The sequence below is a fragment of the Sus scrofa genome, chromosome 13 (genome assembly GCF_000003025.6).
Source record: "Sus scrofa isolate TJ Tabasco breed Duroc chromosome 13, Sscrofa11.1, whole genome shotgun sequence".
NCBI classification, from domain to species: Eukaryota; Metazoa; Chordata; class Mammalia; order Artiodactyla; family Suidae; genus Sus; species Sus scrofa.
The window spans coordinates 39,390,121-39,403,021 of NC_010455.5; the positions used below are offsets into that span (position 1 = coordinate 39,390,121).

At 39.3% G+C, this 12,901-nt stretch overlaps 2 protein-coding genes across 2 annotated transcripts in view; one reads left to right on the top strand and one right to left on the bottom strand.

The window, feature by feature from the left end:
- The window catches only part of DNAH12 (dynein axonemal heavy chain 12), a 247,107-nt gene extending 241,961 nt beyond the window's left edge, over window positions 1-5,146 (bottom strand). The window contains exon 1 of the mRNA XM_021069807.1: window positions 4,876-5,146. The gene's annotated coding sequence lies outside the window, so the exon portion shown is untranslated. The remainder of the gene's footprint in view (window positions 1-4,875) is intronic.
- PDE12 (phosphodiesterase 12) lies at window positions 5,397-12,533 on the top strand. Its single transcript, XM_001926462.5, has 3 exons — window positions 5,397-6,828; window positions 7,812-7,890; window positions 8,386-12,533. Exons 1-3 carry the CDS (start codon window positions 5,521-5,523, stop codon window positions 8,826-8,828), a joined length of 1,830 nt encoding a protein of 609 aa, XP_001926497.2. The 5' UTR covers window positions 5,397-5,520; the 3' UTR covers window positions 8,829-12,533.

Consider the following 12,901-nt stretch of genomic DNA (forward strand, 5'->3'; position numbering starts at 1 on the left):
ATGCTAAGAGAACTTATGAGACCAACTTACTACGCTTTAAACCATGTTTTGTTTGTTTCAAAATTTTAAAAAAGAGTATAAGAAAAAGAAATGAGTCCATATGCTTAAGAGTTCCTTATGGAGCTAAACTGCAATAGGTTTTACATAAGTTCTTTGATTGAATTACCTTTCTTCAAGATAATTTTTTTTTCACTTTTTATTTTTTGGCTACACCCAGAGCATGTGGAACTCCCCTGGCCAGAGATCAAACCCATGCCACAGCAGCAGTCCAAGCCAGTGACAATGCTGGATCCTTAACCTGCTGGCCACAAGCGAAATTCCAAAGTAAATTTTCTGCTGTTATATTAATGTTAATTATACTTCTATTACATAATATAGTTATATCTCAATTATATACTGTAACCATTATAAACTACACTAAATCTTTTAAAATAAAAGAAACCAACAGCACTGTTGGTAGAAATGCAAATGATGCAGCCACTATTGAAAACAATACAGAAGTTCCTCAAAAAATTAAAAGTAAAACTTACTATATGATTCAGGATTCCAATTCTGGATACATAAACACACACACACACACAAAGAAAACAAAATTATTATCTCAGAAAGGTATTTGCACCCCCAGGTTCAGTGCAGCATTATTTACAATAGCCAAGACATGGAAACAACCTAAATGCAAGTGTCCATCAATGGATAAATGGGTAAAGAAAAATCTAAGATATACAAATGTAGATATGATATAGATGTATAGATATAGATATACAATGGAACATTATTCAACCATAAAAAAGGAAATCCTGCCATTATGTCAATACAGATCGACCCTGAAGGCATTATGATAAGAGAAGTAGTCAGACATATCGTATGATCTCAATAACATATGGAATCTAAAAAAATTTAATTCATAGACACAGAGAACAGATTGGTAGTGAGGGACATGGAGTGGAGAAAATGGGTGAAGGTGATCAAAAAAGTAAGAACTTTTGGTTATAAAATGGTTCTGAGAATGTAATGTACAGCATGGTGGCTACTATTAACAATACTGAATTGTATATGTAAAAGTTGCTAAGAGAGTAGATCTTTAAAGTTCTCATCACAAGAAAAGAAAGTGTGGGAGTTCCCACTGTGGCTTAGCAGGTTATGAACCCAACTAGTATCCATGAAGATGCAGGTTTGATCACTGGCTTTGCTCAGTGGGTTAAGGATTCAGCATTGCCGCAAGCTGTGGTGTAAGTCACAGACGTGGCTCGGATCCTACCTTGCTATAGCTGTGGTATAGGTGAGCAGCTGTGGGTCTGATTTTACCCCTAGCCTGGGAACTTCCATGTGCTGCAGGTATGGCCCTAAAAAGCAAACAAACAAACAAACACAAAACCAAAAGAAAATGTAACTATTGACATAATGAATGTTTAACTGATAGTGGTAATTCTTTTGGCAATGTAAACATAAATCATTATGTTGTACCCCTTGGACTAATATAATGTTATATATCAATTATTTCTCCTTAAAAGTGGAAAAAATAATTTAAAAAGAAACACATAAATAGATGAGATTGGTCCCTTAAAAAAGCAAATGGAAGTTATTAAATTATGAATATATGAGAAAGTAGGTTACCTTGAAGAGCTATCACCAGGTATTACTCAAAATTTCAGTTATTTCAACTATCACTCAGTTTCATGTTAACCTTAAGTTAAAAAAGATACAGCTATATTAATGATCTAAGCCAATGTTATTAACCACGTTAGGATAATTACAAGAAACTAGTCGTCACATACTAATTTCTGCAGATACATGTATAAATAATAAGAATAATTCCATTAACCATAACTTCTGATTAGTAAACTTCAGCTGTGTTTCTTGGTATGAATTGAGAGTGGATGAAAAAAAATGATTTCTTCAAAGAAGATGTAAAGAAATGGAAAGATATCCCATGTTCCTGGATTGGAAAAATCAATATTGTGAAAATGGCCATCCTACCCAAAGCAATCTACAGATTCAATGCAATCCCTATCAAATTACCCATGACATTGTTCACAGAACTAGAACAAACAATCCAAACATTTATATGGAACAACAAAAGACCCAGAATCACCAAAGCAATCCTGAGAAACAAAAACCAAGCAGGAGGCATAACTCTCCCAGACTTCAAGAAATACTACAAAGCCACGGTCATCAAAACAGTGTGGTACTGGTATCAAAACAGACAGACAGACCAATGGAACAGAATAGAGAATCCGGAAATAAACCCTGACACCTATGGTCAATTAATCTTTGACAAGGGAGGCAAGAACATAAAATGGGAAAAGGAAAGTCTATTCAGCAAGCATTGCTGGGAAACCTGGACAGCTGCATGCAAAGCAATGAAACTAGAACACACCCTCACACCATGCACAAAAATAAACTCCAAATGGCTGAAAGACTTAAATATACGACAGGACACCATCAAACTCCTAGAAGAAAACATAGGCAAAACACTCTCTGACATCAACATCATGAATATTTTCTCAGGTCAGTCTCCCAAAGCAATAGAAATTAGAGCAAAAATAAACCCATGGGACCTCATCAAACTGAAAAGCTTTTGCACAGCAAAGGAAACCCAAAAGAAAACAAAAAGACAACTTACAGAATGGGAGAAAATAGTTTCAAATGAGGCAACTGACAAGGGCTTAATCTCTAGAATATATAAGCAACTTATACAACCCAACAGCAAAAAAACCAATCAATCAATGGAAAAATGGGCAAAAGACCTGAATAGACATTTCTCCAAAGAAGATATACAGATGGCCAGCAAACACATGAAAAAATGCTCAACATCGCTGGTTATAAGAGAAATGCAAATCAAAACTACCATGAAATATCACCTCACACCAGTCAGAATGGCCATCATTAATAAATCCACAAATAACAAGTGCTGGAGGGGCTGTGGAGAAAAGGGAACCCTCCTGCACTGCTGGTGGGAATGTAAACTGGTACAGCCACTATGGAGAACAGTTTGGAGATACCTTAGAAATCTATACATAGACCTTCCCTATGACCCTGCAATCCCACTCTTGGGCATCTATCCGGACAAAGCTCTACTTAAAAGAGACACTTGCACCCACATGTTCATTGCAGCACTATTCACAATAACCAGGACATGGAAACAACCCAAATGTCCATCGACAGATGATTGGATTCGGAAGGTGTGGTATAGATACACAATGGAATACTACTCAGCCATAAAAAAGGATGACATAATGCCATTTGCAGCAACATGGATGGAACTAGAGAATCTCATACTGAGTGAAATGAGCCAGAAAGACAAAGGCAAATACCATATGATATCACTTATAACTGGAATCTAATATCCAGCACAAATGAACATCTCCTCAGAAAAGAAAATCATGGACTTGGAGAAGAGACTTGTGGCTGCCTGATGGGAGGGGGAGGGAGTAGGAGGGATCGGGAGCTTGGGCTTATCAGACACAACCTAGAATAGATTTACAAGGAGATCCCGCTGAATAGCATTGAGAACTATTTCTAGATACTCATGTTGCAACAGAAGAAAGGGTGGGGGAAAAACTGTAATTGCAATGTATACATGTAAGGATAACCTGACCCCCTTGCTGTACAGTGGGAAAATAAAAAAAAATAAAAAAAAAAAGGAAAAAATGATTTCTGTTGGCCACTTCTTTTGTATCAAGGAAAGCGTAGTATTGGTTCAGTCTTCTGATTTCAAATTTTAATTATGTAATTATAATGTATATAATTTATATATATGATTATGCTACAATTTAGCCTCATAAAAATTTGGCTGCAAACACACCATTTATTGTGTATTATTTTCAAGTCTGTTGAGTTCAAGGTAAATTTTCTATGGGAAATTGTGACACTTTGAGAATACTTGCAGATACTTTGTCTTCAAAGAACTGACCAAATATAACGAAAAGAGAAAGATAACTGAACCATGAGTATATTACATTTCTATTTGTATAAAAAGTGGGAGTAAGGGTGTAAATTCATAAATGTTTGTGTATGCATAGGAGTCGGGGATGGGTATGTTTTATTCTTTGAAAAAAAAAATAAAACATCAAAAAAAAAAAAAACCAACAAAACCCTAAAGGAAAGAATGGCACTTCAAGGCATCTGTCTCAAAATTGGGATTAAGACTGCAAGAGTTCAATTACATCAGCTTGCTTAAAGGAAAGTCACATTTTCTAATACAGCTTTTATCATTCTTTAAGTTGAATAATTTAAGATTGAGTTCTGCTTAAGTTGCATGAAGAAAAATGCTGGAGATAAGAAAAACGCCATTTTAAAATACTTGCTAACGTGGATACTATAAACTGGGGAAATGAAACTTGTTTAGGGCACTTAGTTGATATAATGTAGTGACTTTTAACCCTACTAGGTAGCTCTAGATCACATAAATATCACCAGTATTCGGTCACTTTGTCAAATGCTTGCTGTGTGGAGAGGGGGAGGACATGTATATAAATTTCAAATAACAGCAAAATTCATCCTTCCTGTAGAAAAGGCTTATTTTCCTCACTGTAATCCAGAAGAAAATGTGTAGTTTATTTTTAGATACCCAATAAATAAATACTCTAGTTGTAGAAGGAAAGTGGACACAGATCATTTGCCGAGAGAATTCTCAACTTGTTCTGAATCTTAAAGGGTTTTTTCCCCTTCAGTAAATCATAGAATATTAATTATATTCAACACAAAATCTGTTTCTTGAACTACTTTTTTCATGTGGGTTTCAAGGAAGTTACACTTCCCATTTCCTCTTACCCAGTAGCTATCCTGTCACCTGTCATTCATTCAGCAAAGTCTGTTTGACCTAGAGCAGGTAACTTAATCTTTCCGGACCTCACATCTGTAACTGGAACTTACTATTTATCGTTCCTGGTTATTAGCTATCACAAAAACTCTGCTGGGCGCGTCGGCGCTGACTGGGCCTGAGGCAAACCCACACTTCGGAAGAGGGTTAGCAGTGTCGGGAATAGTGAGGAGAGGAACTGAGAAATATTTTCCACGCCCGAACCCGGGCTGGCAGTCCAGGGGGATCTCCTCACGCCCTCGCGCAGGGCAGCTCCAGGCAGCACAAGAAAGGAGGCGGTCAGAGCCCAGATAAGGCGCCAGGATCCTTCGGGGAAACGAAACTCGCTACACCGCCTCAACCACTTGAGCTTGGGCGCGCCTTCTCTTCCGCCTGCTAACTGCACTTTCGATAAACCATTAAGTCTAATATTCCCCTCTGAAGCCTCCATGTTTTTATTTTTCTAGCCTTATAGCTAGAGTTAGATATAAAAATTAAGCTGGGATGGATTGGAGGCAGACGTAGCTGTGGAAGAAAATTAGCAGATTAGCAGGCCTGGCGAAAGTGCGGGGCGAGAGCACCGTGCGCACTCTCCTCGCCGGCCGGAAGTTGAGGAACTGAATGGGTCCTGGAGCCGGTGGCTGCTGCTCCTCTGTCTCTCCCTGACGCTTAGCGGCCGTTCAGCCGCAGGTCTCGTCAGCCGCTAGGCCACCAGGTTCATGTGGAGGCTCCCAGGCGCCCGCGCCGCGCTTCGTGGGGTCCGCACGGCGGTGGAGCGGCACAGTCGAGCTGAGGCGGCGACTGAGACCGCGGCAGGCGTGATGGAGCGCGCTGTAGTGCGCTGTGTGCCCTCGGAGCCTAAGCTTAGCTTGTCCTTCGCTCTGGCCGACGGTAGCCACAAGAATATGCAGCGCGACCAGAGCGAGCCGCTGGGTCGGGCCCTCAGCCGGATCGCTACTAATGCTCTCAAAGGCCACGCTAAGGCGGCCGCGGCCAGGAAGAGCAGGAAGAACCGGCCAAACGCAGGCGGCGGTGGGGCCTGTGCGGGGTCTGGGCCCGAGCCGGCTGCAGCCTGCGAACCCGTAGTGAAGCTGTACTACCGGGAGGAGGCAGTGGCTGAAGACGTGCTCAATGTGGACGCCTGGCAGGACGGTGCGGTGCTGCAGATCGGCGATGTCAAATACAAGGTAGAGCGCAACCCGCCCTCCCTCACCGAGCTGCAGTTGCCGCGCTACATCATGGCCGGCTTCCCGGTGTGCCCCAAGCTCGGCCTCGAATTTGGGGATCCCGCCGGCTCCCTCTTCCGCTGGTACAAGGAAACCAAACCTACAGCGGTGGAGCCTGAGGGCGGAGGCCCCTCGTCATTGTCTCCCTCTTCACCTTCTCCTGGTTGGACCGAGACGGGTGTGAACGAGCGCGTCTACACCCCGTCCAATGCTGACATCGGGCTACGGCTCAAACTTCATTGTACCCCAGGCAATGGGCAGCGCTTCGGACCAAGCCGAGAATTGGAAAGTGTGTGTTCGGTGGAGGCCGGGCCCGGCACGTGCACCTTTGACCACCGGCATCTCTACACGAAGAAGGTGACTGACGACGCCCTCATCCGCACAGTCTCCTACAACCTTCTGGCCGACACATATGCCCAGACTGAGTTCTCACGGACGGTCCTGTACCCGTACTGTGCCCCTTACGCCCTGGAACTCGACTACCGCCAGAACCTTATCCAAAAGGAACTCACGGGCTACAACGCCGACCTCATCTGTTTGCAGGAAGTTGACCGCGACGTGTTTACAGACAGCTTGGTGCCGGCCCTCGAGGCCTTTGGGCTGGAGGGCGTGTTTCGAATCAAGCAGCATGAAGGCCTCGCTACTTTTTACCGAAAGTCCAAGTTCAGCCTCCTTAGCCAGCATGACATTGCTTTCCATGAGGCCCTGCAGTCCGACCCACTTCACAAAGAACTGCTGGAGAAACTGGTTTTATACCCAGCAGCGCAGGAAAAGGTGCTTCAGAGATCTTCTGTCCTTCAGGTAAAGTAACTCTACCAGTCTGCTTACAAACTCATCCATTTTTAGGGCTCATGAAGGGGGCGGGGGTCAGAGGTGCTTATAGTTGAAATAAAACACTACAAGTTTTAGTGAAAGATGTTTGCTCTTGTACCTTAAGCGCATACTTTTTAGCCTTCAATCATACGTTGATTCATTGGGCTAATACCATTGAGTACCTGTAGTGCGCCAGGCGTGCTACAGGTTGCTTTCAACAAACAGTAACTTTTCATAGCGCTTAGGATTTAGTGTATTTAGCTAAATGCAAGAATAATAGAGGCTGACATTTTACTAGTTGCCAAGCACTGTTCTGTCACATTTTAAAGAACTTTATCTGACATGTTTTACTAAATACTTCATAAATTTAAGCTATTATTTTAATTTTGATTCACGGTAATCCTCCTGTTCGCATTTTATGGATGGTATTGTAAAACTGTAGAGAGTTTTTAGGTAGTTGGTTTTGTTCACAGTAAGAATAACTAACCATTTTTCGAGCACCTACTGTATTTGATGCACCTGAGTAAACTCATTTAATTGAATCCACACAATTGTCCTCCTTGAGGTGGATAATATTGTCTCTTTTTTTATTAATTACAAAGCTAGTTTAGGGTGGAAAAAGTATCTTTCTCCAGGTCATACTGTAGTAAGTGCTAGGGTGGGTATTCCAGCCTAATTCAGCCTGACTCCGAAGCCTGCACTTAGCCACTTAAAAAAGTCACCAGCCTTAGCATTGCCATCTAAAGTGTATTCCTTTCATGTCACCTCTATATGTTGGGCTGTTATTGAAATGTTAGGCTAAGTTCCATTAATTTATATTCTAAAACTTAAAAATTAAATTTCATAACTTTGATCATACTTCATCAGTAGAGAAGGATATGGAATAAAATTTCAGTTCATCATATAGACTAGATTAAAAACATCCAGATTGGCAAATAGCAGCTGGACTAGGTAATTTCTTTTTATTTTAGGTTTCTGTTCTTCAGTCTACAAAGGACTCCTCTAAAAAGATATGTGTTGCTAATACCCATCTCTACTGGCACCCCAAAGGTATGTTTTCTTGATTTTCACAAGTGCCTTAAACATAGTAACTGAAGATCAGTAAAGCTGTTTTACACACATACATTTTTTCAATTTCATTGAGATATAGTTGACACACAGCACTGTACAATTTAAGATGTACAGCATAATGACTTATATATTGCAAAATTTTTACCACAGTAAGTTTAGTTAATACCTGCACGTCACATACATATCCCCAAAGTGGTTTTTCTCCTTTACTGAGAACTTCTGGGATTTACTCTCTTAGCAACTTTAAAATATACTCTACAGCACTGTTAACTGTAGTCATCTTGTACACTACATCCCCAGTACTGTTCATCCTAAAATTGAAAGTTTTACCTTTTGTCACCTTCATCCAGTACCTCCCCACATATACACATTCATATCTTGAATATCATCCAGATACTGTAGTTTTTGAGGGTTTTTTAAAATTTAAAGGCAACTTTAAAAAGTACTTAACATTAATGTTTTTTATATTCATAGGTGGGTACATTCGTCTCATTCAAATGGCAGTAGCCTTGGCTCACATTAGACATGTCTCTTGTGATTTGTATCCTGGCATACCAGTTGTATTTTGTGGGGACTTTAATAGTACCCCATCAACAGGAATGTATCACTTTGTCATCAATGGCAGCATTCCAGAGGATCATGAAGACTGGGCTTCAAATGGGGAAGAAGAACGATGCAACATGTCTCTTACCCATTTCTTCAAACTGAAAAGTGCTTGTGGTGAACCTGCTTATACAAATTATGTTGGTGGTTTTCATGGATGTCTGGATTACATTTTCATTGACTTAAACACTTTAGAGGTTGAACAGGTGATTCCATTACCAAGTCATGAAGAAGTTACCACCCACCAGGCCTTACCTAGTGTTTCCCATCCTTCTGATCATATAGCACTTGTGTGCGACTTAAAATGGAAATAGATTTGTGTTTAATGGAATTTAAGACTGCTTTAGTAAGAAATTTATTATGAATCAAAGCTTATGTGTAACCTTCAAAGAGGAAAACTAGACACTAAGGTAAAATATTCTTACAATACTAATTATGTTCCAGTGTCTTCATTACATGATTGTCATAATGTTTGCATAATACAGTATAGTTTCTCTATTCTTTTTTTCTACACTTGAAGGAAAAACAATATATTTATGACAGGCAGGAAGAACATTGAACTATTATGTACATTTTATAAGTACTTTTTTTTGCTAGTAATTAAAAATTTTGTAAAAAACAAAACGAAAAACCATTGAATGATCCTGTAATTTTTCTGTCATAACACACATTTCTAATTAAATCATGTATATATAGTTAGAGGGACAGTGCATACACGTTAAGGTGAGAGACCTAAGTTCTGACTCATGGAAGAAATAACATTAGGGTCTACCTCTACCTCAATTTGGTTAGCAACTTAATGACGCTTTAACAAAAAATTAAAATATACTATCACCAATTCTAATATCATTTTTCAATCAACATAAGATATTTTCATTCTCTTATTTTTAGGATTTCAGTTTTTGTGTATCGTACAAATGGACATATTTACATTCCCATTCTTACTGCAGCTTATTTTAACTTTCAGGATACAAGCACAATTTAGTATTCAAAGTGAGTAGTAGCATAGCCAACTTGATCTTATTGTCCTTAATACTCTTGCCCATGAAAAATGATCATAAAACAACAGGGTATTTGACTGTATGATATTAGAGACTATAGCATAATGATACATTACTTTATGGGAAACTGCAAACAGGTACGGGCTTGAAATTTTGGATGAACCATGGAGTATTTCTATGCTAGAAGTATTTTGAAAATTGTTTTTTCTAAATTGCAGAAAGGAGTAGTAGTAGGGCTTTTTTTATTACTATTTTCTGAAAGAGTCTCTATTGAACATCTCTGGAATAAACTTTTTTGAAGACATGAGCATTATAGTTTGACATACAGAAAAATGTATGTATAATTTATATGCTGTAAAAAAATTTAAATATGAAGCCAAACCCTCTTTAAAATTATGAATTATAGTTTTGCTGAGTCTAGCCTCAAGTAGTAACTGAGATTTTATTTTAGTTATTTATTTATTTATTTTCTTTTTACAGCTGTACCCGTGGCACATGGAAGTTCCCAGGCTAGGGGTCAAATTGGAGCTTCAGCTGCCGGCCTACACCACAGCCACAGCAACACAGGATCCCAGCCACATTTGCAACCTACACCACAGCTCACAACAATGGCAGATCCTTAACCCACTGAGAAAGGCCAAGGATCGAACCTGCGTTCTCATGGATACCAGTCAGATTCATTTCCGCTGAGCCACGATGGAAACTCCATCTACCATTTTTAACTTGTTTAATTATGTTGTTGCAGTCACAAAGTAGATTATTCACAATGGATGGCCCAATCTCTTAAATTTTTTCCAGAGAGCTCATCTACAAGATTGTGTCATGTCAGAAAAGTCAATCACATTGCTTTGTTGAAGAAATTTGAAGAGAAAAAAAATTCCCCCCCAAAAGAATACCAAAGCCCTGGAGTATGAATAAATTAAAAGCCCAAGATGATCCCCCCACCCCGAAGTACACTTTTAAAATGTGAGTGTACTTCAGAGTTCCCTTCCTGGCTGTGGCACAGCGGAAATGAATCCAAATAGGAACCATGAGGTTGCGGGTTCAATCCCTGGCCTTGCTCAGTGGGTTAAGGATCCCGCATTTCCATAACCTGTGGTGTAGGTCGAAATCCTGCGTTGTGGCTGTGGCATAGGGTGGTAGCTACAGCTCCGATTAGACCCCTAGCTGGGGAACCTCCAAATAATGCAGGTGTGGCTCTAAAAAGACAAAAAAAAAATAAAATAAAATGTGAGTTTACTTCAGTTTGTTTCAGAGAATGAAATGTTGGCTTTTAAATGGCTTAGCCATGCTCCACTATTATCTACCACTTCTAAAATCCCAATTTAGCTAAAGAGTAGCAAGTTACAAAAATGCCTAAATACTAATTCCTGAGAAGCTTAGGGGGCTGTGACTAAATATAACTTACCAAGTTTAATGCATAATCTCAAAAAAAAAGAAAGACTAAACTCTGCCTATTAAGAATTTAGGGGAGTTCTTTTGTGGCTCAGCAAGTTAAGGATTGAGCATTGTCACTGCAGTGGCTGGAGTTGATGCTGCGGCAATGGTTTGATCCTTGGCCAGGAACTTCCACTTGCCCCAGATGCAGAAAAAAAAGAAACATATTGAGCTAATAGAACATTAAAGATTATTAAAGGGGGAGTTCCTTGGTAGTTTAGTGGTTAGGACTCAGAGCTTTCACTGCTGTGTATATATATATGTATATGTATATATGTGTGTGTGTTTGTGTGTGTATATATATATATATATATATATATATATATAGAAAAGATATTCTGCAAGTTGGCCATCTTCAGTGTATTGAAGAATAGTGAAGCCAAATGATTAACTATATATGAAGAGTAATCGTTAAATTGTAGGTCTTAAAAGTACTAAAACCTTTCAGTTAAACTGATAGCAAACACCAGCTGGATTCATTCTGTTCTGATAACAAACTCTAGGTTATTCAAAATCAGTATTGTCTAGTGTTAAGTTTTTACTCACAATTTTCAATTTCCTTGATAAGCGTCACTAAAAACAAGTTGAAAATGGAGTTCCCTTGTGGCTCAGTGGGATAAGGATCTGTCATTGTCACTGCTTTGGCTGTGTTTATAGCTATGGCACGGGTTTGATCCCTGGCCTGGGAGTTTATGCATGCTATGGGTGCAACTGTCAGAAAAAAAAAAAAGATGAATCATTCAGCTCTGTCTTCTGTCCATTTTGTGTTGATTGTAAGTAGATCAAAGGTTTTATAGAGTGCAATCCATTTTGCCCGATAACTCAGTTTAAAGATGTTATCCTGGAGTGTTGCTGATGTACATCTCCTTAATGTATTGAAGTATTCCTGGTTGGCATTTTCACTGGTTGTTTTCATCTCATCTGTGTTTTTTCTGTAATTGAAAATGGCTCAGTAGGGAATTGGATAGGCTTTATTTAGTTGGTCTTCTTACATTGCATAAACTATATACATACTGCTGCATTTAGACTTCATTTTCCCTGTAGAACAGTTTGGAGAAATGGTGTATCTCTCCAGGGCTAAAATAACTTAGAAATAAAGATGGACTTCCTTCAAAAAATGGGGTTAAGTATTGTGTTTTGGATATCTTAAGCCAAAGAATATTTCTTTTTTTTTTTTTCTTTTTTGGGCCGCACTTGCGGCATATGGAAATTCCCAGGCTAGCAGTTTAATCAGAGCTACAGCTGCCGGCCTACGCCACAGCAACAGCAGCACAGGATCTGAGCTGCGTCTACAAACTACATCACTGCTCATGGCAACACTGGATCTCCAACTCACTGAGCAAGGCCAGGGATCGAACCCGCATCCTCAAGGATACTAGTCAGATTCGCTTCTGCTGTGCCACAATGGGAACTCCAAGCCAAAGAATATTCCTGCTGAAGCTGTAGTATTGTAAATAATGTAATTATGTTACCCCCTTTCCTGTCTTTTTATTACATACCTATAAGAGATCTAGTTTTTTGCATTTTGGCTTGTGTTCTTTTTCAACCTAAATAAAAGAGTCCCATGCTTTGGTCCTTCAATCCAAAATTGATCTTTTTCTCTTTTAAGGGATTGTTCTAACTACCTGCCAAATAAATTGACAAGGACTGCCCCCCAAAATAAACCCATACTCATTAGCAGTCACTCCCAACCCACCTCCTCTTGACTCCTGGCAAGCACTTACTTTTTGTCTCTATGGATTTGCCTATTCCAGACATTTCATATAGACAGAATAATAGTTATAATCTTTTGTGACTGGCTTCACTTAGTATGTTTTCAAGGTTTTTCCATGTTGTAATATTCATCAGTACTTCATTCCTTTTTATGATGAATAATGTTCCATTGTATGGACATTTTAACTATTCATCAGTTAATGGACATTTAGATTGCTTCCACTTCTTGGCTTCTA

What these genes read in the sequence shown, in the direction of transcription:
- PDE12 (XM_001926462.5), top strand. Translation starts at nt 5,521, where the DNA reads ATGTGGAGGCTCCCAGGCGCCCGCGCCGCGCTTCGTGGGGTCCGCACG. An exon ending in AGAGATCTTCTGTCCTTCAG is followed by an intron (nt 6,829 to 7,811) that starts GTAAAGTAACTC and finishes TTTTTATTTTAG; the next exon opens with GTTTCTGTTCTTCAGTCTAC. An exon ending in TCTCTACTGGCACCCCAAAG is followed by an intron (nt 7,891 to 8,385) that starts GTATGTTTTCTT and finishes TTATATTCATAG; the next exon opens with GTGGGTACATTCGTCTCATT.